Here is a 27,455-nt window from a genome sequence, read left to right as displayed (position 1 = left end):
ATGGCCGACTTGGTATTCGTAACTTGTCCCGGAAACTCGGCTAAAGCACCTTTCGATACCAGGGAGGTAGGTATCTTATATCCCTGGTGGGTACTGTGTGTCTCATGCTTCTTAAGGAGCTACTCTACCAACATTTGAGGGAATATAACGTATAGCTATACAAGCTTAATCCCACCTAGCCAATTGATGATACTGAATAGCATATCTTGGATTTAAGACGTTCCAGGTTTATTTTTAGCCTCGGCCTCCTAGATCTGACTGAGGTGACTCTCACTATATAGTAACGGTCTGGTTATGATGAAGAACCATCTACTCCTCTTGGGATTATTTGTGCATATAGAGGAAATTATTGCCCAAAAGAATCTCAATGTGCTAAATTACATATCTCATGGCTGGGTGCCCATCTCCTGAAGCCGAGCTATAAGTTTCTGTTTACCTTCAGTAACCCGCTTTCCCAAGCGACTGATTGACCCCGAAGATGGATACAATGCCTCAAGTTGAACGTCACGGACTGTGACTTCCCACACTTCCCTACTGAAATTCTTACTCGTTTCGACAATACTACCTCGGCCCCATTGTGGTTCTATGAGAACACGGAGAATTACTCCGGCGCATTCATGAGGAGTAAGAGACGTGTCGTCTTGTTCCAACTTCTCACCGAACTTGGCCTCGAGCAGGGGAGTCTATCTCAGGTACTCCAGTCAGTGGTTTTTACTCCAACAGCAACAAGGGAAAGGCAGCTTTTAGACTTACGAGGACGACCCCCGGGCAAACCGCCGATACGCGAATTCCAAGAGCGTCATATAGCTCGCCAAGGCTTTTAATGAAGCTTACGAGGCCTGCTTTGCTTGACATGTAGAGCGGACTTTCCATAGAATGCAAGTAGGCAGCCATGCTTGACACAGCAAGAAAGTTTCCTTTGATATGGGGGTTTCGACACCAGTAGTCAATGGCCATCTGGGCTAGTCGGACAGGAGCAATATAATTGATTGAAATTGTGGCATATTGTCCATGATTTGCATCGATTATATCCTTTGATTCGGGGGAGATGCCCGGTGGCTTCCAGAAATTGCTTGATGGTGGTTCATATACGCCCGCTATGTTGGCGACGACATCAATTTGCCCAAACGTCCGCAACGTTGTTTTCCATAAGTTACTTAATTGAGCCCAGTCCGTCACATCTGTCTTGTGAAAAAGAGCGACCGGGCCGCTTTCTCCTGTAGACACCGAATGGGTTTTAACTGTCAACTCAGCCTCCGGTCGCAGGTTCAGGTCGGCAAAAACGACATTTGACCCGGCTTGAAGCAACATCTCTGCAAGGGCATGGCCAATACCGGAGCCCGCGCCGGTAACGATGGTAGTTTTGCCTTTCAGATCGTAGGCCGACATGGTGATATACATCAGCCTGTAGAACCTTGAACGAAATGAAATGATGCCGAATAAAGGGGGAAACTAGGTGCAGAACGTAGGTGAGTTGATTATTTCATCGGATGTTCCCAATCGGGAAGGACACGAGAGACGTTGAAATTCATAACCTCAAAGAGCCCCGAACACCTCGCATGGACCCAGGTTTGGAGTAAAGGGCTTTAAAAGTGGAAGATAAAGACAGAAAATTACTGGAGCAAAACATTATTCATGGGGGCGGATATGTCCTTTTCAAGAAGCAAGCATATTCGGATGTTACTTGTTAGGGTCAACTCATCCTGCAGGTTATTTTCTTCCAAGTTAGAAACTATTCGACGACTTCTTCTTAGAAGTATCATACATCATTGTGTCTTCACAACATGATAGGCTTATACATTGTTCTGTTCGGACTCTCAGTCCTGCTCGTTCGCATCTACAGATCAGCCTATCCTCAGCCATATCCTCAAATTCCATACAACCAAGCAGCATCCAAGCGATTATGGGGAGACCTCCCGGAATTGATTGAAGCAGTCAAGAGAACCCAAGATCCCGCAAAGTTTCTGTTCCAGCAATGCAGGGCATTAAAGTCACCCGTGATCCAACTTTTCATGCGACCCTTTGCGAAGCCTATTATCTTCATTGATGACGTCCGAGAAGTTAAGGACATTCTCAGCACCCGAACGAAGGAGTTCGACCGAGCACCGAGAACCCGTCACGCCTTTCGCCCAATAGTCCCACACTGCAGTTTGGTGAAAGCGACTACTCCAGAATGGAAGGCACAGAGACGGCTCTGGGAAGGAGTGATGGGAGCGGCTTTCCTGCGCCGTGTTGCTGCACCCAAAATGCACCAAGTGGGTCTCGATCTGGTTGAATTGCTCAAGACAAAGGCTTCCATCGCTGATGGTCGACCATTCTACTTCTTCGACGATATCGACCTGGCCGCGTTTGACGTCATTTGGAAGGTGGTTTTTGGAACCGATTTGAATGCTGTTCGTGGTGAGCGCGAGCAAGTTGTATCCGGAGCAAAGGACATAACACAACCAACATCAAAGGACTCCCCAGCTGTTATGACTGTGGGCGCAAAACCTGAAATGTATCAATACATTGCACTCCTCATTCAGACGGTGGAAAAAACCTTCGCTTCCTTCTCTCAACCGCTGCATCATTGGATTTTGAGACAGGGAACAGCTTACAGGGAAAAGGTGGCTGTGAAGAACAAGATCGTTGACGAGATTATGAGTAACACGCGGTCGCGGCTGTCAGAACTATCTGATGCACAGCTGAGTGAACAGGAAGAAACCTCTGCTGTGGTCCTAGGAACACGACGGGAGCTTCTCGCTCGTAGGTCCCAGGCTGAAAATGTTCCAAATGAGGAGGAAGTCCGTGATGAGCTTTTGATGTTATTGATTGGTGTAAGTGCTCCGGGAAGACTTCTAAGGTTATAATGTGACTGATTGCTCATATGTTCGCGCGACAGGGCCACGAGACAAAAGCAGTGGTACTTTCATGGGCCATCACATTTCTAACACATTTCCCTGAAAAACAAACGAGACTACGCGATTCGCTGTTAAGCATTCACCCTCAGAAGTCCGAAGGCATCCAACCATCCGTAGAGAGTATCCTCACCAAGTCAACATCTTATATGGATGCGTGGATTGAGGAAACGCTACGAATGGGAAATGTCTCTTCTCGGCTGGTCCGTGTTGCTACCACCGATACAACAGTTCTAGGCCATTTCATTCCCAAAGGCGCGCAGGTAGTATGCAACCCGTACGTCGGAGGAGAAAAGCCATTATATACTCCTGAAGAGCTGCGAAGTAACACATCGCGACAATCCAAGGATAACTTTCAATCTCATTGGGATCCGAACTGCATGGACGAGTTCATTCCTGAGAGGTGGCTTGAAGAAGACGGGAGCTTTAATCCACGCATGTTCCCTCGCTTGGCATTCTCGGCTGGTCCTCGCGTCTGTTACGGTATGTTGAATTTATACCGCTCCATTCCTAGACAGTACATTGGGTTGATTATCCATTAGGTCGAAGTCTTGCTCTTCAAGAATTCCGCATTATGCTCACTATACTCGTTTTGAACTTCAAATTCGAAGCACTTCCGGAGGAATTTTCGGGATTGGAGGCACATCAGCGTATTCTTCGAGTGCCACGGCATTGCTATGTTCGATTATCTCCACTTTAATCTATCTGGTACTATCTTGGACTGGTATATGTGTGGCTCCTAGCTAGCAATACAAATGATGCATTTGATTTAAAGTATACAGTTCCTTAAGACTTAAGATAATTGGCATACTAATGACAATTTGTCCAGTTCCCCTTTGTTCTAACAAACAGGGGTACAAGGAAGACCTAGAGGAGATATAGCTGAAGCTTTCCTTGACATACAAAGGTCGTTCGGTTTTCTGCTGCTTGAAGAAAGCAACTTAATACAAATAGCAATGTGTTATAGAGCCTTATTTTCCATCTACCTTCTCACATCAGATACTCTCCTTTCGTCTTCGAATCCTAATCTTGGCGTCTGGCGCCGGAATCCGCAATATACCAAGCCATCTCTCAGAAGGTCTCTTTTCCATCATCTCGAGATCGTAATACATGAGGGCATAGGCTAACATCATCTTCAGCTCACTGGCAGCAAAGAAACGACCAGGACAAGCCTGACGGCCATTTCCGAACGCAAGATAATCAGTGCCAGTGGCGGCAAATGTAAGGCGTGCACGCTGCAAATGATCATCTATGGAATTATCGGTCTCGATATCACGACGCATTCCAACAAACCGAAACGGTTGGAAGGTATCCGGATCTGGAAACACGCTTGCGTCGTGGACAACGCCTACGTTGTGAACAGCACAGAAATTGCCACATGGGATGTGAACACCGGCTGAGCTGGTAAATCCTTCCTTGGCTACGACCTTGCGACGAAGACCGATGGCAACCAACGTGTTGAGACGGGCGCTTTCGCGAAATACAGAGTCGAGTTTCTCCATCTTGACAAAAGCAGCTTTTGTCCATGCGCCGCCGGTCTCGGTCAAGATCGTTTTGATTTCGGCGCGGAGCTCTTCAATAACTTCAGGCTTGGATGACACCAGATCCAAGATGACGTTTGTGATAGTCAGGGAGGATGTGTGGATAGAGACCAAGTTCAGGAGAAGTATGCGACCTGCCAATGTCCTGGGTTTCCACATCCGAGGGTCACCGCTATCTATTGCTTGCTTTATGCTCCACTGTAAGAAGTCATTCTTTTCTGGAATCTTGGGATCTAGCCTAGAAGACGAAGGAGGTGATGATGAATCAACCATTTCTCGCATTCGACGATCAATTTCGGGGAAGAGTATCCGAGCAAATCGATACTCGTACAGACGACAAGGGAGTGTGAGTAACGGCGAAGCCAGAAAGCGTAATGGCTTCCATACGAAGCTCAAGAGCCGCGCACTCAACGGCACTGCTTGTGCAAAGCCAAAACCGGCGTCGAGCAGCGCTGGGTCGCGACAGTATGGGAGTCCAACAAAGGCGCGATTTGTTGCGCTACCCACAATTCGGCCCATACTCTCCCATATTGTCACATCCCGAAATGAGTCCGTATTGGTGCCCCAGTAATGCTCAAAGCTCCACCTTGTCTCCTCGGCGAGATCTGGCAGGATATTGGCAATTTGATTCGTCAATGTCGTTGTGATGAGTTTCTTGTGTACTGGATGAGAGATGAGAAAGTTGTCGGATACAGTATAACGATAGAGAAGCCCTTCAACAATGACCTCTCGTAGGTTCAGGACCGTTTCAGGCTGTTCTGTCACCGACTTGGTTTCGGATGCCGGAAGCAACACGAAAGTCTGTCCTCCAGGGCCGGCGACTGGGAGAATGGCTGCCTGGCCTTTATGATCCCTGTAGGCTTTCAGGGTGGCTGTTTTGACATCGAATGAGTTGCGCCACAATGCCTGCCAATAGGGAAACCAGTCACCCTCTTTGGCGCCAACAATAGGAAGACCCTTGGGTAGGTGACTACCGGAGTTGAGGACTCTCCAGACAAAATAGATGCCGATTGAAACTGCTAATATTTTGATGAGCGTCGAAGACATTGCCTGTACGTGGTTTGTATGAGGCGGTAGACTGCGATGGAGAGAGAGCACTACAGAGAAATCAATAAAAAAACATCAGCGGCCTAAATGAAAGTGCCATTTGCCCCCTTGTACCAAAGGGGGTATCTCCAATGTCTCAAATCAAAAAGGAGAAATCCACCTGGGCAATTCTCCTAACAGCGCAAATCGGATAATTCTGAATTTGGAAAGAGCCGAATGCACCAGATGGGGAAATTGTTGACATGCAAGGTATTCAGAGACACATGGAAGATAGCAAGATCTCCAATATCGTATGCCAACGCGAATCACCATTGTGCACAACTCAAAGTCTTTCCATGATGAAGATACTTGCTCTCCACGGTCTTGGCTCGTCGACTTCGATGCTCCAGCAGCAGCTAGCTCCGTTCGTGAGAGATCTCGGCGCAAGCTACCAATTCACATTTCTTGATGGAGAAATACCCTGCGGAAGGGGGCCAGGTATAGATTTCGTTTTCCATATTTTTGCTTTTTTACTTGGATAGGACTGACACAGAGATTCTAATAGGCGTTCCAAATTGGGTCTCAGGACCCTTCCATTCATACGCGACAGGCTTCACCCCACTCGAGGTTCGTGAGGCACTCGACCGGCTAGAAGTCTTTATTCAAGAACATGGTCCCTTTGATGGCGTCTTTGGGTTCAGCCTGGGTGCTGCTCTCGCTATTTCCTACATGCTGGACCGTCAGTGCAAACACACACCAGCACCATTTTCCTTTGCCGTCTTCTTCTCGCCCATATTTATAGCTTCGCCAGATGAGAGCTACTGCGAACAGCTTCTCCAGCGATGGCTGGATGATGACCATACAGTGTTCAGGTCCAAGTTCCCAGGTGGCGAATTCATGCCCCTGCTAGATGATTCAAGTGAGCGGACACTTGCCGAGTACTTACGGGTAGTTTTGTTGATGCAGTCTATGGGAGTTGGGATGATCTTACCCAATACTACAATCGACTTCCTTGGGGCCGGTGAGGTCGCGGGAATTCCACGACTGGTACATCCTGATTTGCTTCATGAGCGTATAAGAATACCCACTGTGCATGTTACTGGTCGGAAGGACTCGCCATACATTGGGGAGCAGTCACGAATTGCTCAAAAACTATGTTCGGCCTCAATTATGCGCGTTCATGAACATGACGGAGGTCATGATGTGCCGTACAAGAGATCGGACGTAAAGAATATTGTTTCCTCCATCCAGGCAACGGCTAAGGAGGGTCGGGATATTCGAGACTTGTATGAACTTTGAATTTCACTCGGCTATTTAGAGTATTTCAATACCAATGTGTGTTTTTCATCTCTCGTTTTACATATTTGCTAGTACACCAACTCATAGAAGTCTTTAGCCACATGATGATTCTAAATGAAGAAAATGTATGCACGAAATATATGTACTTCAATACTATCTGGCTCTCAGGCTAGGTGTAGAGCATAGCTAGTAAACTCAGAATCCCCGGCAAGGAAGTTCCTTTCCTTCTCAGATAATGTCAAGACAAATTCAATGCCTCCATGAGATTTCCTCGGTACAACAAAGGTAGTCCGGAAACCACTATTACAAGCCCCCATCATGGGACGGAATGCTTCCGGGCGACCCCCATTACCAAACACTTGAGCCCCAAAGCAAGCCTCGTTGAAAGGCAGCATCATTGGAGACAGAACGCCCACCGAAGCTGATTTCATACGCGGTGCCCGCATCTGTGGTACTTGTCTGTAGTCAGAGACCGAGCCAAGGAGGCTATAGGCTTCCAGCAAATTTGCACCGCACGCAAACTCAGATGCGTGCGTTCTTATCATCTTCGCTAGTTGCGGGATGCTTGTTTCTTTCGCCACAAGGTGATCTAGAGAACAGGCGAGTTTGTGTTCAAAATTGAGATTTCCGAGGTAATTGGACGGCAACGACCCCATGAGATCAACCCGAGCGTCGAAGGGTATGCAAAGCTCTGATTGTGGCTCAAATGGTTCCATATTGCTAGATTGTGCGCTGTGAACTGCCATATATGCCCGACTGACGGATCTCCAGATCAAGGCGCAGACAAGATCGTTTCCTGATACCTCCGTGACTCCAAGTTCAGCAACGCAGTCTTTTCGAAGAGTTGTGTATGCCGCATGTGGTAGGTAAAATAGGCTAGGCTTCATTTCCTTCGATAACTCAGAAATTGCATTGGCAGGGACATGGGAGCCTTCGTCAGAAGACCCCTGTTCTGGATCCAGACCCACCAGGTGATATATTTCCGGGTTCATCTGACCGGAAGATGTCGCACCTTTGAGTTGCTTGCCTGTGCTATCTAGCACCGTCCTTTCAGAGCTAGCATAAGCTAGAGGACCCAAAGCAGAGCTGCTGGAGTCTGGACCGTCATTCGGCTGGTGCCCATCATGCATGAGAGAGCTGCAATGATCTGCCCACAGACGTGTCACGCTAAGCATAGCAGTGCCATCCGAAGCCGGTGGAGCCACGGATAAGACTAGAGCACAGCCTCCTGGTAAGAAGTTTGCTTGAGCTGTGAAGACCTCAAGCCCGGTTTCAAAGTTGGGTTCAAATGGATTCGTCCAGAGCAATTCTTCATCATTGAATGTATCCAGCGGGAATGCAAGGTCTTTAAGATCCGGGAACGTCAGATTTGTCTTCATCTCATTATAGCGGAGTTGCGGCGGGTTCTGGGTCAAGGCGCTATACCGAATCTCAAGCTGGCCGGGGCGCCATCCTGGTGTATTCTCAGATTGCCAGTGGACGCGGCCATTGAGCCAAGGTATCTGCAAGAAGGTTCGCCGAAGGCCTTCCAGGAGTGTTGAGAATGCGTCTTGTGTGGTTACCCCATGTTTCAAGCTGAGGTAGATGACGCTTTGAGGGATATTCCACGGAGCGATGTGGTCCAGAGGACCGAGTGGGATATTAGTGGGAGTATAAGTCATGACGACGATGTCAGAGCACAACGGCTGTGCGCAATGAGCTCTCTTTGGATACTGCTAAGTCTGCTAGGACAAAAGGGGCAGAAGGAGAAGGAAAGGGGTTGTTGATTGGAAGAAGAAACAAACTCTCAGAACATCAATTTAGTTAGTTAGTTAGCTAGTTAGTTACCAATCCTGAGCTACTCGCCTAAAACATGACTAACTATCTGAACAAGCACCCATTTCAACAAATGCTTTACTATAATCACTATCTCATACGAGTATACTGCCCAGTCAACGGAGTAAAACCTTTCCGGCAATAACCACTTTGGGTCGCCGGATGTTTCTGTATTTGGCAATTGGACATACACCAACCTTGGAATGATGTACATATACTTACTTGAAATTTTTCCATTTGCAATTCGAAATACCCGTGCGAAATTACTACTAGTAGACATTTACCTTGTACGTGATATAGGATATTCTAGGTAGCTTCTCCCACTGAAAATAAATGTAAAATTATCCTTTCATAGAAATCACTCAAACTGCTCTATCACGCGTGATTTTCACACGAATGCCTCGACTCTCCGGACTCGGGAGCCCAATGATACAGTCTCGCTTCACATCAACGTCCCGTTCCCTGACTGTATCATGCAGGACCATATCAAATCGTGTTAAAATAAGTGCAACGGAGAGGTAAAGCTCGGCATATACAAGACTGTTTGATATGTTAGTTCAATCTAAACCTGGAGGAAGTGGTACACTTACTTAATGCCTAGGCAAATTCTGGAGCCTCTACCAAAGCCTAAAAAGTATCGTGGCCGTAGTTCGGGGTCATCAAGCCAGCGCTGAGGCTTGAATGAGTATGGATCGGGGAAGATTTTGGAGTTTGTATGGTGGAGATAATGTGACTGCATCACACAAGTCTATGCATTAGAATAAATGGATTAGTATGTATCTGCTTATCTGGAATCATGGGAATGATGCGACATAAACTTACGCCTGCAGGTATAAACCATTCGCCGTACTGTAGGTTCTCCTCTGGAGCATATCGAGGCATCCGGCTTGAAACCACATGAGCCAACCGAATACCTTCGGTGATCATGGCAGACTAATGAATGAGAATTTTGCCTGGTTAGCTTTTAAAAGGTATCGTCATATACAGGTTCTAACTTCCAAACACGAAGACTTACAAAAAAGGGCAGAGCTTCTAGCGCAGCTAGGGGAAGTCGCGCGCCAGGGGAAGGCATAAGCGGAGCCAACTCCTCTCGCAACCGCTGTAACTCTGTGGGATTGTCTAAGATGTGGAAGAGCACAACGGCAAGCGTTCTGGCGGTAGTCTCAGTGCCTGCGATGAGCAACAAATTCGCCTCGGCTGCTAAGCGAGCTGGAGCTTTTTCACTGGGGGGCAGTTTGCTCTGAACAATATCTTGAAAGATAGTTTTCGCCTTCTTCTCTTGTGTCATGATCTCGGGATCGTCCTTCTTTTCCTTCTCCTGTTGGGTTATAGCATCCTTAATCATACCACGGAAAAACAGCCTGTTCTTTGGAATGAGGGCGGCGGCGGGGCTGATTCGCTGCATCAGGCTCGGCGGAACAACCGTGAGACACATTTTGGCAATCCAAGGAAACTGGCGTCCGAAAGGCCCATACTGACCTAATTGACTGTAGGCGTCGAGATGCTCGGCGCCATAGTCCTGGCGTTCCATGTTGCCGGTCTCCGCGCCGAATGCATATGCCGAGATAACATCCATTGTCAAGGCACCGCAGGCGTATGTGAGAGGAACGATTTCACCGGTGCGCGCAGCGGCTCCGAAACGATTGGAAAGAGCTTCGATTTTTTCTACCACCATGGGCTCGAGTTGTTGGATGGAGCGCTTACTGAAAAAAGGGCTCAACGCCGCCCGACGAATTCGGTGGACATCGTGCTCGACGGCCTGGAATACGGACCAGCCAAGAGGTCCATTTGGCTCCGAGCGATAGTACCACGGGTCCCGGTTGCGCTTTCGCTTGCCTCCGGCATATATCTCGTCCAGGTAGTCGGGATCATTGATGTGAAGATGAATTGGGTTAATGCGAACGATTGGTCCATATCTTTTGTGTAGCTCCTCAATCTTCCATAGGTACTGTAGTTTCCGTGGAAACAGATCATAATAGAATTCGTACCAAAAGGTTGCGGCTGCGAGCTTGGGGCCAGGGAAACGAGCGAGCGGGTGAAGCGTTACGCGGTAAATGCAGACGGAGAGTCCATATAGAAGATATAAAAATATCACACCCAGGAGAAACTTCCCAGAAAGGACATGTGGTAAAGCCCCTAACAGCTCATGAAGAGAAAACATGTTGGTTGGGTCTTGATCACAATGTTTGCAAGTCAAAAACGACTCAGGAGTATTGAGTCAATGTCGCCTCAATGCGAAACTACCAGCGTAAAGAGGTAATACATCCGTGAATACATTGAGATTTCCGTTCCACATGGATGATATTGGCTCCCGGATTTCACGCAAGGAGGAAAGTTGCACACCGGATATAACCTAGAAGGGAAAGGGCCGTTGAATGATGACTTGGCGATAAAAGAATAAAGGGTATTTCTGGAGAGTAGCCGGGGAGAGGTATTCAAGTGCGATTCTTCGATCAGACGCGTAGTCTCTAGGAGGCACAGAGGTAGAGCATCACATAGGGGCGTGAGGTCACCATATCATCTCCAGAGTCCTTTTTAGACAAGAAAATAGAATATTCAATGGTTTAAGATTAACGTAGCTTTTATTAATAGCAACAAGATACTAGTTGCCTCTTACTACCTAGCTAAACTAGTAGATACAAAGTCTGAAGATGAACCAATAACGGCATGTAAAGAAATTTCTACCCAGAGCACCAGTCGCTCAAATTGATCATTCACAAGCATTAGGGACTATGTATCTTTGGAGGATTCAATTAAACGTTTACCGCAGTTACGTTGGGGAAACACGCCCAGGTGCTTGAAATCTAGGCTAAAAAATATCAACATACATATTATACATAGTTAGGTTTGAGTGCCCATAAAGTCCTATAACATCTTGAGGAATTCATGAATTCTCGAATGGATCCCCAGAGCCATTGGAAACTGCTCAAAATTACGTCCTCTTTTTCATCTTGCCGTGTTCCACCGCTAGCGCACCGAGGAGAGCGATGCAGCTTAGAACGACAGCAAGGTGCCATGACTGTGTGAGAGCGTTATTAATAACGATAAGAACCCTCCTTTTGATGTCGCCGGACAAGCCTTTGGTAAGGTTGGTGATACCCTGTGACGCCACAGTGCCCGCATCGAAGCCAGTCATTCCGGTACGTGCTAGGCCATTAACAAGACCGTTCGTGAACAGTGCTTGGGCCACAGAGACGAATATAGAACTGAATGATGGAGGATTAGTTCCGAATCTGCTGACACAAGAGAAAAAATCTCAAACTCACGCGCCGATAGTTTGAAAGAACATAACCATGCCGGAGCCGATGGGAATATCCTTGAGAGGAAGGGCAGCCTGTGCCACCATCAAGGGGGTGAGACTAGACAGACTCGACGATACCGCGAAGATGATCTGGTAGCCAATCCATTTCCCGTCACTCGTCTCTAGGGTAAAGGTGGTGAAGAGACCAGACCCAACTGCACCGAAAACCGTTCCGATGACCATGAATGCATCAGCATGGCCCACTTTGGCAATGAGAATTCCGACTGTGAGCGACACGATGGTACTAGTGATAACCCAGGGAAGGGTATACAGCCCAGATTGGATTGGACTGGCACCCCGAACTCCTTGGAACCATCTGTGGAGTCGTGATTAGCACCTGCATGATAATACGAGGGGGAAGGAGAACAAAGGAAAGCGGCACTTACATAGGGAGATAGTAAGTCAGCACGAAAATGGCACCTGTCGTGCAAAATCCATAGAATGACGCAGCTGAGACGGTTCGCTGGGTAAAGACACGAGGCGGCAGGAGTGCTTTGGGACCTTGCCACATCTCAGTCAAGGAAAACACTATAGCCAAAACCCCACAGAGGACGAGCAACACAATAATGCGAGGATCCGACCATGGATATGTGATTCCACCCCATTGCAGCGCAAGGAGAAGGCAAACAACCGAGGGAAGCAAGGACGCCAGGCCGAAAAGATCAAGGTTCTGCACAAGATCTGCCCAGGAGGTAAAGGCTTCGCTCTCACGCTTCGGTGGGCGTACGAAAGCGAAAAAGGCGACTTGAATAGCGACACCAAGCGGGAGATTGATGTAGAAATTCCAACGCCAGGAGACCCTCTCGGTAAGGGCACCTCCAATCAAAGGACCAAATGTTGTTGCGAGTCCACGGGAGGCCGAGATGAGGCTAAGCATGATAGGGCGCTTTGCCGGCGGTGCGATGAATGGAACAAGGGAAAAGGCACCGACCAGAAGACCCGCGCACCCCAAACCCGCAATCGCACGACCCACGATCAGGGCTGGGGAGTTGGGCGCAGCACCACAAACGGCAGAACCAACCAGGAAAAGAACCATGGAGATGCTGTAGAGCCATTGAATTGAGTACCGGGCGCTTAGCTTGCCGAAGAGGAGCTGGGTAACGCAGACTACCATGGTGTAAACGCTTCCATACCAGCCGACATCTTTGAGAGAATGGAACTCGTCGGTGATATATGGTGTAGCGGTGGCAATGATCGTATTATCCTATTGAGTTCAGCTGTTATGACCAGAATCATGGTATTGCAGGACACAGGGAATGACCTACCAATGTCGTGAGAAAGATTGCCAGACATAGAGTCGCGACTGCCAGATGAGACTTGATTCCTGAGGGGTAATCGGGCGTTGTCGCAGTCACTCCAGGCCCAGATGGATTGGCAGATGCTTCCACGTCTTTTTGATCTCCATTGAAGTCTCCTTGATGTTGAGCGAGGTTGTTTGTTTTGGGCTCTGTTTTGATTGACTCTTGCCTAATAGAGACTGCACGCAGTGGGATATTGTCATCATGGTCCATATTGCGCAGATGTGACTTTTGGAAGACAAGAGGGATGTACAAGTCGCGTTAGTACCAGACTGGAATTTTGGCGGGGAATTTAAATGGCCTTATATCATCCCAGGGGGTAATAAGAGAATATAATAATACACAAAACCAGCACAAAAGTACACAAATTCAAGGAATCCCACGAACTACGATGATCGCTGTTTATATGTCGATCAATGAAAATCGGATTTGGACATTCTGAATCCCGAAGTCCGTTTTAGACGTGTTTACTTTTTTTGTCTCAATAACAACAAAGGGGTAACATGATATAACTGGTACTAGTTTTCTTTTGGTTTGAATAGACTGTGTTCCTCAAGATATATATTTCAAGGGGACTTCAACTGGACAATCAACTCGGAATTTCCCTGATCCCTAAGGGATCGACGGACATGGTAGACATTTCCCCATGTCGGAAAGATCCGAAGAATCCGAAGACCATGCATGTTCGGGAGAGCTACTTTGGGCCAGACGCCCCTGACCAAAAGAGTAAACAGGCGGAGGCATGAGGGGAAGCGTACGGCTTATTCGTATTGACACTTCCGAGCTTTGATGGATGCGTGAAGTACGCTGTAGTTGGTATGGCATATAAACCTGGCATAGAAGGCGTGCGGTGATAGGCACCACGTTTCAACATACGTGAAAACGTACCAAGTATACCAATCTTGACTTGCAAACACCATGGCCCCTCACAGTACTAGCCCGACTTTGCCAGCGGAATCGTTTACGCCTCTTCCAGATACATCCCTGCCCAATGGTGCCAATAGTCTCGACCGACAGGATACACGGACCGATCTCAAACCAGGTGCACCGTCGATCCCTATTGCTATTGTGGGCATGGCCTGCCGCTTTAGTGGCGATGTGACTAGCCCCTCAAAGCTATGGGACCTCTGCGCTGCCGGGAAGGATGGCTGGTCCTCCGTTCCCGAGTCGAGGTTTGATGTGAAGTCATTGTACCATGCGGATCAAGCAAAAGCCGGTAGAGTAAGTCTCCCAGGTTTTTGTCTCAGTTCGGATCCTGCAAGGGGTGAAGATCACCCGGGGGAAGGAGAAGAAAAATTAGACCCGCGCAACTGCTGACTGACATGTAGAGCCACGTGACTGGAGGTTATTTTATCGATCAAGATATTGCTCGATTTGATGCTGCCTTCTTCAATTTGCCCTCGGATGCTGCAAGTGGCCTTGACCCGCAAGCCAGATTGTTGCTCGAAACTGTCTACGAAGCAACAGAAGATGGTTTGTCAATTCTGTCATATTGCATCCCAAGTGGGTGGAGCTGACTGGATTATATAGGCGGCATTCCTCTGGAGAAGCTCGCTGGGTCGAACACCTCGGTCTATACCGGAACATTCAACAAAGATTACCATGAGATGCAGACCAAAGATGCCGAGGTGCTATCTCGTTCTTTCCTTGCGGGCACCGGTACCGCGATGCTGTCCAACCGCATTTCACACTTCTATGACTTGCAAGGGCCGAGTATGTCTATTGATACCGGTTGCTCAGCGGGTATAGTAGCTGTGCATCAGGCATGCCAAAGCATTCGCACAGAGGAGAGTGAGATTTCGATTGTTGGGGCTGCCAGCACTCTTCTTAGCCAAGACGCATTCATTTCGGCATCTACTATCGGGTATGTTGGACCCATTACAATACGAGGCTTGATAGCACAAAATATGATTAACAATGGCATAGCGCGATCGGTGCCGAGGGCAAGTGCTATGCTTGGGATGATCGTGCTGCTGGCTATGGTCGAGGCGAGGGTGTGGCGGCACTCATTCTCAAACCACTGAGTGCAGCATTGCGAGACGGTGACCAAGTTCACGCAGTGATTAGGGACACTGGCCTAAACCAGGACGGAAAAACGACTACAATTACATCTCCATCCGCTGACGCTCAGGTCAAACTGATCCAGGAATGCTACAGACGAGCTGGACTTGACATCTCAGAGACAGGTTACGTCGAGGCCCATATGACTGGCACAGCTGCTGGAGATCCTGTCGAGGCTGAGGCTATCGCCAGGACATTCGGAAAGAGTCGTCAGGCCTATAACCCCATCCAAGTCGGCTCTGTCAAAACGAACCTTGGTCACACAGAACCTGTCAGCGGCCTCGCGGCCATTATCAAAACAGCCTATGCTCTGAAGCACGCAACGATTCCCCCTAACCTCAACTACAAAAACGGAAACCCAAGCATCCCACTTCATCAATGGCACTTGGAGGTACCAACAACCTTGACGCCCTGGCCCCAGGACAAGCTACTGCGTGCCTCAATCAACAATTTTGGCTACGGTGGAACCAATGGGCATGCCATCTTAGAGCCTGCACCTTCCACTGCAAATTTGCATCGTTCCAACGGAGACCACACAATCAGAGAATCAATGTACTGGGATAATCAAGAGCGAGTGTTTGTGGTCAGTGCCAAGGACTCGGTCGTGTGTCAGTCCATGATGCGCCGTCTTGCGGCTCATATTACCGAGACATTGCCCTCAGCAGGCGATCTTGCCTACACGCTCTCCGAGCGTCGATCAAGACACCCATGGGTGACTGCTGTCCGTGCAAGATCAATTGGGGAGCTAGCTGAGCGCCTCCAAGAGCCGGAACGCAAGGCCTTGCATGCGTACAAGCGTCCGCGACTTGGATTTGTGTTCAACGGTCAAGGCGCACAGTGGTACGCGATGGGAAGAGAACTTATTACTACGTATCCCGTCTTTTGCCGCGCCATCGTCGCAGCCGGTGCGATACTGAAGGAGTATGGCGCGTCTTGGTCATTGATTGGTACGTGAAATATGAAACGTCGACCTAATGCTTTAGATGCTTACTTTTGGCAATTGCCGAGAACAGATGAGCTTATGCGCGATGAGACTTCGACCCGTGTATCTGAGGTTCATTTAAGTCAGCCCATCAGCGTTGCCATTCAGCTCTCTCTTGTCGATCTATTGAAGTCTTGGGGCATTACTCCGTCGGCCGTTTCCAGCCACTCTAGTGGCGAGATTGCTGCGGCTTATGCAGTTGAGCTGTTGTCATTCAGGGAGGCGCTTGGCATTGCCTACCACCGTGGGGACATCGCTCACGGCCAGCTCAAGGTGGCCCCCAGCGGCGGCGGAATGCTTGCCGCTGGACTTAGTCAAGAGAGCGCTGAGAAATACATTAATGAAGCCGTACCAGGGCGTGTCGTTGTGGCTTGCATCAATAGCCCTAACAGCGTTACCCTCTCTGGTGACTTAGAAGCTATTGACCAGGTGGCTTCCATATTAGACAAGGATGGAGTCTTCGCAAGGAAGCTCAAGGTCCCGATGGCCTACCATTCACACCACATGACACCAATGGCAGCCAAATACACTGATTTGCTTCACCAGTTACTTCCTTCCTCCACTAAAAATAGCTGGAATGGCTGCCTGTTTGCATCCCCGGTGACTGGCGAAGTGGTGACCTCGGCCAAGGCGTTGGGTCCTGAACATTGGGTTCATAATATGACAAGACCCGTGCAATTCAGTTCGGCATTTGACAAAATGTGCTTTAGTTCAACCGAAACTTCCACCCAGACTGCCAACGTGGACCTCATTGTCGAAATCGGCGCACACAGCACCTTGGCCGGCCCGATCAGGCAGGTCCTCAAGGAAAGGGACACCAAGCTACCCTATGTGTCATGCCTCAAGCGGTCGGTTAATGCCGTCGAGACGATGCAGGATCTTGCCTGTGATCTCTTGTGTCATGGTTATCCCGTATCCCTGAGCTCTGTCAACTCACCCATCGGAGGGACCCAGCAAAAGTTCGTCACCGATCTGCCCACATACCCTTGGAACCATACAACACGGTTCTGGGTAGAGCCAAGAGCCAGCAAGGAACAGAGATTCAAGAAGTTCCCACCCCATGAGCTGCTCGGTACTCCCCTGAATGGATCCAACGCACTCACGCCCACCTGGAGAAACTTCCTACGTCTCTCGGAGATACAATGGCTGCGAGATCATCAGATCGATTCTACCGTGGTCCTCCCCGGAGCCGGGTATATTAGCATGGCTATTGAGGCCATGCGGCTCATCGTTGATCCTTCCGAGGAAACAATTCAATGTTATCGTTTGCGAGACATTGATATCATGAATGCTCTGATAATTCCTGATTCCGAGTCTGGGGTCGAAACTCAGCTTTGTTTGCGTCGCTGCAGCGAAGGAGAGCTTGACTATGAAGGTTGGTATCAATTCGAACTCTGCTCCTTGGCAGGTGGCGGTGATGCATGGATTGAGAACTGCAAAGGATATGTTTTCGTCGAGACCGGGGAAGTAAAGAATACGGGAACACCACCACGGGAAGAAACATTCTTTGCTCCAGGTGCTGAGACAAGTCCGATCGACATTGAGGTGCTATTCGCTGGTTTGCGCGACCGTGGAATTTACCACGGACCCATCTTCCAGAATCTCCTTGATAGTCGTGCCGCAGGAGACAAAGCAGTGACAAACTTTGCGGTTTCAGACATTGCTTGCCAGGAACACGACTATGTGCTGCATCCCACGACACTGGATTCTATCCTGCAAGCCTCGTTTAGCAGCTTGCCGGATAATGTGGGAGACGATGCTATGGTCTTGCCTAGGTCCATCCGCAGTTTGAATGTCCCCAAGACCTTGAAAAGACAGGGTGGTGAGAAGCTGCGAGCTTTCACTGAATTGGTCAAGGCAGATAAGCGAGGATATACATCCAACATCACGATAGTCTCAGAGGACGCTTCGCCTGAAGACACCTCTTTCTTAGAGTTGCATGGCTTCTTCGGTCAAGCGGTTCCCCGTCGGGCGGAGGATGCAGATGCAGAGCCAGGTATTTGCTCGAAGAGCTGTTGGGAGTTGGACATTCTACACAACCCCCCTGCATCACTTAGGGATTCGCTTGTAATTCCGCTCACCGAAAAGGAGATCGAAGAAGAGAAGCGACTTTCCAGAGTATCTTACTACTTCATCCATGACGCCGTTACTCAGTTGGAAGGGCAAGACCCGGAATCTTGGGAGTGGCACCACAAACGCTTCTATACCTGGATGAAAGAGGTCGTCGCCCAGGGTGAAGCCGGAGAACTCGCTCCAACCAGCCGAGCCTGGTCTCAAGCCAGCCAAGGAGTGAAAAGAATCCTTGCAGATGAGCTGAGTGCAGGCAATGCAGCCGGTCGCCTAACTGTCCGGGTTGGACAGCAGCTCGCAAATATTGTTCGCGGAGAAATTATGCCGCTTGAATTGATGATGGAGGGGGACCTCTTGAACCAGTTCTACATGCAGCATGAAGCCCTCAGAACCCGCTCCTATGCGCATCTAGCAAAGGTTGCAGAGCTCTATGCAGTCAAGAATCCAGGGGCCAAGGTCTTAGAGATTGGGGCAGGAACGGGAGGAGCAACTACAACAATTCTTGAGTCCTTCGGTGCTAGGGGTGATGGAACAGGCACTTTACTTGACCATTACACGTTCACGGACATATCACCCGGGTTCTTCGAGGCTGCGAGGGAGAAATTTGCCCCATGGTTGGGAATGATGGACTTCAAAAAACTCGACATTGAAGTTGATCCTCTTGCACAGTCATTCACTGCTGGCACATTTGATTTGATCGTGGCAGCATCCTGCCTCCATGCGACCAAGAGCCTCAACAGAACCATGGAGCATGTTCGGAAGCTACTCAAGCCTGGTGGTACACTGTTGCTCATTGAGGCCACTTCAGATCGACTAGAAGGGCAACTGATCTTCGGAACACTGCCGGGATGGTGGCTTGGGGAGGAACCTGAGCGCCAGAACAGTCCCAATGCGTCGCTCGAGATGTGGGACAGAGTTCTTCGACAAACAGGCTTCACAGGTGTCGACTTTGAAATAAGCGACTATGAGGAAGTGGAGTTCCAATCGGCTCGCGTTATGCTTTCCCGGACTGTGGCAAAAGTGCGAGAGTCTATTTCAATTGTTGTCGAAGACGAGACTAGTGCTTTATCCCCCCAGCCATGGCTATCAGAGCTAGTTGATGCAATCCAGACGAAGACCGGTGTTCCGCCCACACTGGTGGCCTTGGACAACGTCGATGCGTTCAAAAACACAGTCTGCATCATGACAGCTGAGATGGAGAATCCTTTCGTGGATGGTATGGATGAGACAAAGTTTGAAAGGCTCAAGGAGCTCTTCAACCACTGCAGTGGTCTGCTATGGCTCAGTTGTGGTGGTCTCGTTGACTCGCAGAATCCTTCGTTCTCAGCGACAGAAGGCTTGCTTCGAACGATGAGACAAGAGGACTCTAGTAAGCGATGGATCCGTTTGGACTTTGAACATGACCAGAATCCATGGACAAGCGACAAGATTGGACACATCGTCCACGTTATCGAGCAGTCATTCGACAACGATGCCGAGACAATCGACATTGAGTGGGAATACGCAGTGAAAGACTCAATGCTTCATGTGGGCAGAACCTACCCTGACAAGGTCCAAGATGCCGCGGCGAGGGACCTTAAGCTTCTCCCTGATCCTGAACTGCAGCCTTTCCACCAACCGGGACGACCTCTGATCTGGGAAACGCCAATTTCAGGTAGCATGGGCCTGGACCCGTACTTTGTCGAGAATCAAATCATCACAACCACCGAGGTCCCAGCTGGGATGGTGGAAGTGGAGGCCAAAGCATTCGGTCTCAACTTCCGTGAAGTTATGGTTGCTCTTGGTCAACTTGAAGAGCCTCTGACGGGTCATGAATGCTCTGGCGTAATCACGGGATTGGGACCTGAGACGGAGAAAAGTGGACTCCAGGTTGGCGACCGTGTTGCTGCCCTGTGCAAGGGTCGCCTCGCAAGCAAGGGAAGGACGCATTGGACTTCAGTTGTAAAACTCCCAGAGGATGTGGATATGTCCTGGGAGAATGCAGCGTCGTTCCCAGCTGCGTATACCACGGCCTATGGTAGTCTTATTCAAATTGCAGGACTACAGAAGGACGAATCAGTCTTGATCCATGCTGCAGCTGGCGGAACTGGTCAGGCAGCGGTCGTCATCGCCCAGAGTGTCGGCGCAGAAGTCTTCGCTACCTGCAGCACCGAGGCGAAACGTGATTTGCTTGTGCAACATTACGGAATCAAACCCGATCACATCTTCTCCAGTCGTGACGCGAGCTTTGCTCCTGAGCTGATGGCCAAGACCGAGGGCAAGGGAGTTGATGTCATTCTCAACTCATTGTCTGGGCCGCTGCTCAAACTCACTTGGGACTGCATGGCCCGCTTTGGTCGCTTTGTCGATATGACAAAGGTCGACATTGAGGCTAACCGGTGGTTGCAGACAGAACCGTTTACCCGCTGTGCCACATATTCTAGTTTCGATCTGTTGCAACTTACCGAATATAGGGGCAGCATGACGCACAAGGCCCTCGTTGAGAGCCTGCGCATCTGCCAAGATCGTGGTGCTACTCCTGTCTATCCCATCACCCCGTACTCGATCTCAGACATGGCCGTAGCCATGCGCCAGATGCAAGGAGGTGCTCATATGGGCAAGCTCGTCCTTGTTCCGCGCGATGGAGATACTGTCAAGGTAAGTGCTGAGATCTCCTCCTCCTATTTTGAGAACATAATGAGGCTCATGACTTTGTTCAAAACAGGTTGTCACTCGCCCAGCGGTAGTGTCACTAGATAATCCCGATGCAACATATCTGATTGCCGGTGGCTTAGGTGGCATCGGTCGTGCCATCGCACAATGGATGATTTCGAAGGGCGCTAAGAACATGGTTCTTGTCTCGCGCCATGCCACAACCCACCCCAAAGCCTCTTCGCTTCACGAGGAAGCAAAGTTGGCGGGATGCCAGCTTGAAATCCATGATTGTGACATTTCAAATGAAAGCTGCTTGCTGCAGCTGATCAGTGATTGCTCGCAGACGTTGCCTCCGTTCAGTGGTGTTATCAACGGTGCCATGGTGCTAGATGACACAGTTCTGGAGCGGATGACATTCGATCAATGGAGCAATGGTGTCCGGCCTAAAATCAACAGCAGTCGCAACCTGCACAACCACCTGCCAAACCTGGACTTCTATATTATGCTGTCATCGGTGGCTGGTGTGGCTGGACACATGTCTCAGGCCAACTATGCTGCCGGGAATTCTTTCGAGGATGCTATGGCACGTCACCGAACCGCGCTCGGCCAGCCTGCTGTGACTATTGACCTTGGTGCTGTTCGATCGGTTGGCTACGTAGCCGATAGAGAGGCCAGCGGTGATGAGCGACTCCGTGCACGGGTTGAGAATGTTGGCTTTGGCTCTGTCGATCTCGAGGCTATTCTCAGAATTGTCGAGTCCGCAATCCGCGAACCACTGCGCAAGTCCCTGTCAGAAAGCCAGGTGATCGTTGGTCCCAGCTTCCAAACTCTCTCAACAGAGTCAGCCATGCGACACGACCGGCGCTTTGGAACGCTCCGTATTGCGGCTCAGCGGGGTCTGAAGACAGTTGCTGCGTCGAACAACAAGACATCGACAGTCGCATTGACCAAAGCTCTATCCAAAGCAACTACTATGACTGAGGCCACCACGCTATTGGTTCAAGCTATCTCAGCTAAGGTGGCTGAAATCTTCAATCTTCCGTTGTCTGATGTTGACGTTGAGTTACCTTTGTCACGCTACGGTGTTGATTCCCTGGTTGCCGTGGAACTGCGTAACTGGTTGAGTACCGGTGCTAAGGCTAGGATCAGTGTCTTTGAGATTCTTCAGAGTGCGTCTCTGAATGAATTTGGTGCCCTGGTGGCGAGCAAGAGTGAGGAATTGCAGTCTAAGGATCTCAAGGCATGAGTGTTTATACCACGAGAATAATTGAATTGATTATCACTTCGGCTTTGGTGACATACATAGGAGTACAACTTCTATAGATCAGGTATATTTTCGATGATTAGTATCACGTCCCCTGGAACCTGAGAGACGTCCGGATCATTAAAGGTTATACATAGACAAATCCATTTCACAAAGTTAGGCCTTTTCCCGTCTTTTTCTGCCGTCTATCGATGAAACTGAGAAAGGGGACAAAATATCTATAAAAGAAATCTACCAAAAAAGACTAACCAAAAGACGTCACAAGGCCGCATAAGCGGCCGGCTATTATTGTTTTATTAAAGGGAGTGGCCGATGAGCTCTCCCACTTTAAGTATGGGGCGACTTGGACAGAGATGACGCATATTAGAGTATGGAGTAGCCCTGGAGGGATATTGTACTTTTTGCATGCCTTGGATGCTTTGTACTGGGATAATACAAGGATATCAGGATTAAAGAGCATAAATCAATACCCCATCAAGCTTGAAAGTCAGGTAGTATTGTGAGCTGAATATTAAGAGTTAAAAAAAAAACGAGATATTTCATCGGATGAGAATTATTGTCCAACTCGTCCTTCCCTCTGTAGATATCGTTTGATCATAGCAAAGATGCTGCCAACCTTCTGTTCAGTACTAATAATCTGCCTCCAAGCAACGCCATCCGGTCGAACATCATCTATTATTTTCACAAGGAGACCGCGAAGTCGTGAGAAATGCAATAGGATGGCATTGTAGACGAGGCGGAGCCTTAGATTTGGCATCTCAATCATGTAGCTACCAAATCGAATAACCGTGTCGCTAGTCACGGTCTCAGACTCCATGTTTCCATTCCCATCGCGAGCCAGGAGGGTGTCAGCCATGCTTTTTGCTGCAACTCCAAGCTGCTGCACAAGGGTAGAAAGGAGCATGCTGTTATCTGTACAGGCGTTGCAGTTGGGACACGCGAGAACATGTTCGCACGTCACTATACCGTGCCCCAGGCACGCCAAAAGGGTGTCAATACCTGTGCCTGAACCTCCATGTGAACCTGTGCTCTCGAGGAATTGGGCCATAGTGCTGAGACATCGGCAGCTAGAAGGATATTTGTTGCCGACCGACAAAGGCGGAGAGGTAGGGCTTGATGTCGGTGTTGGTTGTGATGTGGACTTTCGCTTCCCTTTGGGGGTTCGACCGGGTCCTTGACCTTCGTGAGAACAAGTGTTGATATTTGTAAATAACAGTGTCTCATGATTGGGTTGGATCGTCGCCGAAGATTCAGTCCAATCCGCTGCCTCTGTTCTTTCGTTGAGAAGCTCGCTTTCAAAAAATCCGTCCTCTCCGCCGTCTAGTGGTACTGATGTGGGAATATCGACTAGTCCATCCAGCCCGTCCAGTCCATGATTGTCACTGTCTGCATAATCGTTGAATGATGGAAGCTCCCAATAAGGGTCTAGCCAACTTGAAGGCGAGGTAACAACGACACCATCAGAGCTAGACTGAGAAGATTCCGCACTAATAGCAGCACCATCTAATCTGGACGGCTGCTTTTTCCTGTTGGCTGGCTTTTGAGACTGGGACTGCTGTGAGTATCGACGAACCGCAGGTTGGTTTGAGATCTCAGGGGACCAATCATGGGAATTGACCTCGTGTGAAGATAGTCGACGTTGTTGCCTTCTGTCGTCTCTTGAGCTCGAGCTCCGTCTGTATGTGCAAGTGTTGGACGCTGCGAGACATCTATCACAGCCACCTTTCTCTCCACTGCATTTGAGCTTAGAGAGGTCAATACATGCCCTGACCAAAATCCGGGGCCTATGACAGAAGGAATGTAAATAGAATATAAATAAAAAAGCCGAGTGACTCACCTTGCGAAAACGGCAGTAGTCACAGGCGACAGACGTATATCCGCGAGCCTCCACGCCGTTGGCAGTAGAAATCTCTACATGCTCATGATTCTTCGTCTGCTTGTTGTAACGGAAAGTACCAAACATCACTCTTTTGTGCGCCGTTTCGAACTATAAGATTGAAAGATTACTGCTTTGCCTTTTAACTTTATAGAATCCTCAAAAGTCGAAATGCTTCACTCAGCCATGCTGCAGACCCCCACACCTCGCCAGCCAGTGCCCCCAGGCCTGGTAACCCGGCTAAATCAAATAGTCTCACCACACGCAGAGTCGAGTCAGTATTCCTCTCTCAAACAAAGTGCATGAGCCGTAAACTCAAGATCCTGCATTGCCCCTGACCACACAGAAATGATATTCTCTTAGGACGATACGATGACACAAGCCGAGACCAGTCCGGAGAAAGGATCCGCATTTGAGACAGTTCCCGTGAGCCAGCTGCTACTTACCTGCTGTATCTGGTATATTGCAGGATGCATGTACTGAGAACCTCATGGGAATGAGCCCTATTGGAGAAACGAGGTCACATTGGGGCCCAGTGACTGGTCACATTCCTAGCCTTTTGCACATTTAGGGCATGAGACCTCTATCTCAGGTCGAAAAGTAGTAATCTAGTTCGATACATGTGAGTATTTTGCTTATTCTCCAAGACAATACCCCACCATGTTGTCGATCATTGACCGCAGCCTTGTGAACCGCATAACCGAGAGTATAGCATCACCAGCGAAGTTGCGTGTTCTTGGCGAAGCCTAGGCCTTGCCCACCAATCAATTGTTCGTTTTAAAGTATATAAGAGGTCGATCTGACGTCGTTCGCCTTACTCCGTGCACATTTGGGGGATGGCGTGGGGTTCAAGGGGGTGATATATGGATACCACGGTACCCAGTTATTGCTGTTCGGGCCGTACCATGACTTTTTTTTTCGACTACAAAGTAAGAGATAGTAGAATATGCAGTTGGGAAGCAATAAAGTGGAGTTAACAAGACTATCAGCGCTAAAATGTACTAAAATGTGCTAAATGCAAGCCGAAATTTAAGGCAAGCGGGTGAACCTCGTAGAAATGTCGGGTCCGACACCATTGGGCCGCCCAGCAGCTATGAAATAATCAAATAAGCACCTATGAGGATTTCGCTTTCGAAATTAATTCATATGATTTGTCAACAATCTTTTTACTTTGTGGCCCGATATTCATGGGCGTATTAAGCGTATTAACGCTCAAACCCCGAAACCCGAATCCCGTTCGAACCCCCCCAATTGCCCAAACAGGCAGAATATCCATATTATCTATACTTTAGGATAGCAATGATTTATTTTTCTCATCCTGGCATGAGTACATAAATACCACGCTGGGAAAACACTCATTTCTTCGAATCTTTGAAAGCCCATTATCATTTAAACATGTCACAGGATAGCATAATGCTCACGGGCAAAGTAGCCATTATAACCGGCTCTGGCAGAGAGAATGGAATGGGCTCTGGGATTGCCCTTGCTCTTGCTCGGGCTGGCGCTAGCGTGGTAATAAACTATGTCTCTGATTCTACCACCACACGCGCTGCAGAGGTTGCATCTGGCATTGAATCCGAGGTAGGAGAGGGTAGGGTTGCTGTGGTCAGAGCGGACATATCAACCACTGAAGGCGTCGAGCATCTTGTGAAACAAACCCTTCAAAGTTTTGGGGTTGACCATATTGACATTATCAGTGAGTCTCATTCTTCGTGAAACTGGTCATCTATATGGGGATCGAAAGAACAGAAATCTTAGAGACTCTTTTACTTACATTTGTTTACAGTCAATAATGCGGTCTATTATGAGCCGGGAAGACTGTTTGGAAATCCTCCTGAAGAGCTCACAAAAGTATTCCAAGTGATCGTCGTTGGCCCCTTGCTTCTCCTTCAGGCGGCCTATCAACACATGTCGCAGCATGGGCGAATCATCAATATTGGAAGTGTCGCATCGAAAATAGGATTCTACCAGAAGCCTATTTATGCAGCTGCTAAAGCAGCCATGGACCAATTGACATTTTCGCTAGCCAGAGAGGTGAGTGAATCATTGATATCCATACGATATTTTCTGGGGAGACACTAATGCCCACGTGGTGTAGATTGGCCGCGAGGGGAAAGGCATTACTATCAACACCATTGCCCCGGGTCTTGTCGCTACGCACAAGTCAGAGCCTGTGCCAGGATATGAAAAAATCAAGAACCATCTTCTCGACATGACCAGGGTTGAAGATAGGGTTGGCACTATGGAGGATGTGACGGAGGCCGTGCTTTTCCTAGCTAGTGAAAAGAGTCGATGGATTACTGGGCAATATATCTCAGTCAGTGGTGGAATAACGGGTGGTTGAAATGACTGTGTACTTCCCAAAGTAGGCAAATGATGCGACAGAGCCTAGGGATTGCTACTTGCAAAAACCATGGGTTCTAAAGATTTATAATACACATATCTGTCTGACATACTACCCCATGGAGACAAAAAGCCATTGTGATAGCACAGGAAATGGCTTAGAGTTACTATTTTCAGCCTGGTGGCATCCAAATGATTGATGCATCCGGGGCATTGTCGTGGCGATCCACGAGGCGGCTACGGCGATCAATGGCATCAATAACACCAATAGCCTGCAGGTAGGTCATATCCACCAATCCGTTCTCTATAGCCTACGGAGTATTTATCCCCAAGTCTGCATGGGAGTGATCGTGCGTCGGGTATATTGAGGGCTGTAATACCGTAAATTCCAAATAATAAAAAAAGAAATGTCGTTAGTCTAACATTCTCTTCGAAAATTTAGATGCGAGGCAGAGAATTTAGAATCCTATAGCCCAAAATTGAGCGATAAAATGTACACTTAGCTCCGTAAACCAGGCACTATCACTGTATTCAACGGCAAGCTTAGTCTTCGACTTGATGGTAGGTCCGGTCCTCGAAAAGAAATAATAAATTAACCCAATCCGTATAGACAACCAGATACGCAGTCATACCCATCGGAGAAAGTCAGTTCCTTTGGACACACATCTGCCTGGTACCAAGCTCAATTCCAGTCCTTATCAGAATGACTGGTTTTTCAATCGCACAAAGTTGGACGAGAATCGCACATGATATCATCTAACGGAGTTCAGAAGATTGCCGATAATATTCAAGACTGGCTGTGCGTACTGCTACATATGTAGACTACTGATCCTATATCTATAGCAGCGTAAAGCCAACTTGAGATAGGAGAAAACCGTGATATACTTTGTAGGTCATTGTTCACTATTGAAGTCACAGCCTCGTACAACGTAGTTTATTTATGTCGCCTGTGTAACGGCCACAAGTGGTCGAGGCTAGATGAGAGAGAATATTTGCCTTCCCAACTTCTTTCTACCACACTATCTACTCTAAGTCTCTGGTATATTCG

The 27,455-nt window shown here is 48.6% G+C and overlaps 10 protein-coding genes across 10 annotated transcripts; 4 read left to right on the top strand and 6 right to left on the bottom strand.

Moving 5' to 3' along the window:
- Nucleotides 1-260: 260 nt before the first annotated feature.
- On the bottom strand, nucleotides 261-1,454 carry N7471_006975 (uncharacterized protein). Its single transcript, XM_057279694.1, has 2 exons — nucleotides 754-1,454; nucleotides 261-683 (listed from the first exon to the last, which is right to left on the bottom strand). The coding sequence occupies exons 1-2, from the start codon at nucleotides 1,399-1,401 to the stop codon at nucleotides 387-389; spliced, it is 945 nt and encodes a 314-aa protein (XP_057133954.1). The 5' UTR covers nucleotides 1,402-1,454; the 3' UTR covers nucleotides 261-386.
- Nucleotides 1,455-1,745: 291 nt separating this feature from the next.
- N7471_006974 (cytochrome P450 oxidoreductase) lies at nucleotides 1,746-3,671 on the top strand. The gene is made up of 3 exons (XM_057279693.1): nucleotides 1,746-2,816; nucleotides 2,882-3,380; nucleotides 3,440-3,671. The coding sequence occupies exons 1-3, from the start codon at nucleotides 1,785-1,787 to the stop codon at nucleotides 3,595-3,597; spliced, it is 1,689 nt and encodes a 562-aa protein (XP_057133953.1). The 5' UTR covers nucleotides 1,746-1,784; the 3' UTR covers nucleotides 3,598-3,671.
- A 221-nt stretch (nucleotides 3,672-3,892) lies between these two features.
- N7471_006973 (cytochrome P450) lies at nucleotides 3,893-5,485 on the bottom strand (the record flags this gene model as incomplete). Its single annotated transcript, XM_057279692.1, has 1 exon — nucleotides 3,893-5,485. The coding sequence occupies one exon, from the start codon at nucleotides 5,483-5,485 to the stop codon at nucleotides 3,893-3,895; it is 1,593 nt and encodes a 530-aa protein (XP_057133952.1).
- Nucleotides 5,486-5,784: 299 nt separating this feature from the next.
- Nucleotides 5,785-6,827, top strand: N7471_006972 (uncharacterized protein). The gene is made up of 2 exons (XM_057279691.1): nucleotides 5,785-5,962; nucleotides 6,030-6,827. Exons 1-2 carry the CDS (start codon nucleotides 5,821-5,823, stop codon nucleotides 6,761-6,763), a joined length of 876 nt encoding a protein of 291 aa, XP_057133951.1. The 5' UTR covers nucleotides 5,785-5,820; the 3' UTR covers nucleotides 6,764-6,827.
- Nucleotides 6,828-6,927: 100 nt separating this feature from the next.
- On the bottom strand, nucleotides 6,928-8,424 carry N7471_006971 (transferase family protein; the record flags this gene model as incomplete). Its single annotated transcript, XM_057279690.1, has 1 exon — nucleotides 6,928-8,424. The coding sequence occupies one exon, from the start codon at nucleotides 8,422-8,424 to the stop codon at nucleotides 6,928-6,930; it is 1,497 nt and encodes a 498-aa protein (XP_057133950.1).
- A 516-nt stretch (nucleotides 8,425-8,940) lies between these two features.
- N7471_006970 (cytochrome P450) lies at nucleotides 8,941-10,739 on the bottom strand (the record flags this gene model as incomplete). Its single annotated transcript, XM_057279689.1, has 4 exons — nucleotides 8,941-9,118; nucleotides 9,169-9,326; nucleotides 9,401-9,511; nucleotides 9,594-10,739. 4 exons carry the CDS (start codon nucleotides 10,737-10,739, stop codon nucleotides 8,941-8,943), a joined length of 1,593 nt encoding a protein of 530 aa, XP_057133949.1.
- A 771-nt stretch (nucleotides 10,740-11,510) lies between these two features.
- On the bottom strand, nucleotides 11,511-13,390 carry N7471_006969 (MDR family MFS transporter; the record flags this gene model as incomplete). Its single annotated transcript, XM_057279688.1, has 4 exons — nucleotides 11,511-11,784; nucleotides 11,845-12,195; nucleotides 12,266-13,083; nucleotides 13,145-13,390. 4 exons carry the CDS (start codon nucleotides 13,388-13,390, stop codon nucleotides 11,511-11,513), a joined length of 1,689 nt encoding a protein of 562 aa, XP_057133948.1.
- Nucleotides 13,391-14,095: 705 nt separating this feature from the next.
- On the top strand, nucleotides 14,096-14,402 carry N7471_006968 (Type I Polyketide synthases (Type I PKS); the record flags this gene model as incomplete). The annotated part of the gene is given in 2 exon segments (XM_057279687.1): nucleotides 14,096-14,349; nucleotides 14,363-14,402. 2 exon segments carry the CDS (start codon nucleotides 14,096-14,098, stop codon nucleotides 14,400-14,402), a joined length of 294 nt encoding a protein of 97 aa, XP_057133947.1.
- An 8,339-nt stretch (nucleotides 14,403-22,741) lies between these two features.
- Nucleotides 22,742-24,151, bottom strand: N7471_006967 (Zn(II)2Cys6 transcription factor domain-containing protein; the record flags this gene model as incomplete). The annotated part of the gene is made up of 2 exons (XM_057279686.1): nucleotides 22,742-23,932; nucleotides 24,026-24,151. The coding sequence occupies 2 exons, from the start codon at nucleotides 24,149-24,151 to the stop codon at nucleotides 22,742-22,744; spliced, it is 1,317 nt and encodes a 438-aa protein (XP_057133946.1).
- Nucleotides 24,152-25,375: 1,224 nt separating this feature from the next.
- N7471_006966 (SDR family NAD(P)-dependent oxidoreductase) lies at nucleotides 25,376-26,651 on the top strand. Its single transcript, XM_057279685.1, has 3 exons — nucleotides 25,376-25,760; nucleotides 25,851-26,098; nucleotides 26,163-26,651. Exons 1-3 carry the CDS (start codon nucleotides 25,460-25,462, stop codon nucleotides 26,406-26,408), a joined length of 795 nt encoding a protein of 264 aa, XP_057133945.1. The 5' UTR covers nucleotides 25,376-25,459; the 3' UTR covers nucleotides 26,409-26,651.
- The last annotated feature ends 804 nt before the right edge of the window (nucleotides 26,652-27,455 follow it).

This window comes from Penicillium samsonianum, assembly GCF_028829775.1.
Source record: "Penicillium samsonianum strain IBT 33392 chromosome Unknown utg000004l_segment0_segment0, whole genome shotgun sequence".
NCBI classification, from domain to species: domain Eukaryota; kingdom Fungi; phylum Ascomycota; class Eurotiomycetes; order Eurotiales; family Aspergillaceae; genus Penicillium; species Penicillium samsonianum.
The sequence above is the reverse complement of the archived record's forward strand: the minus strand, read 5'-3'. Positions and strand labels throughout refer to the sequence as shown.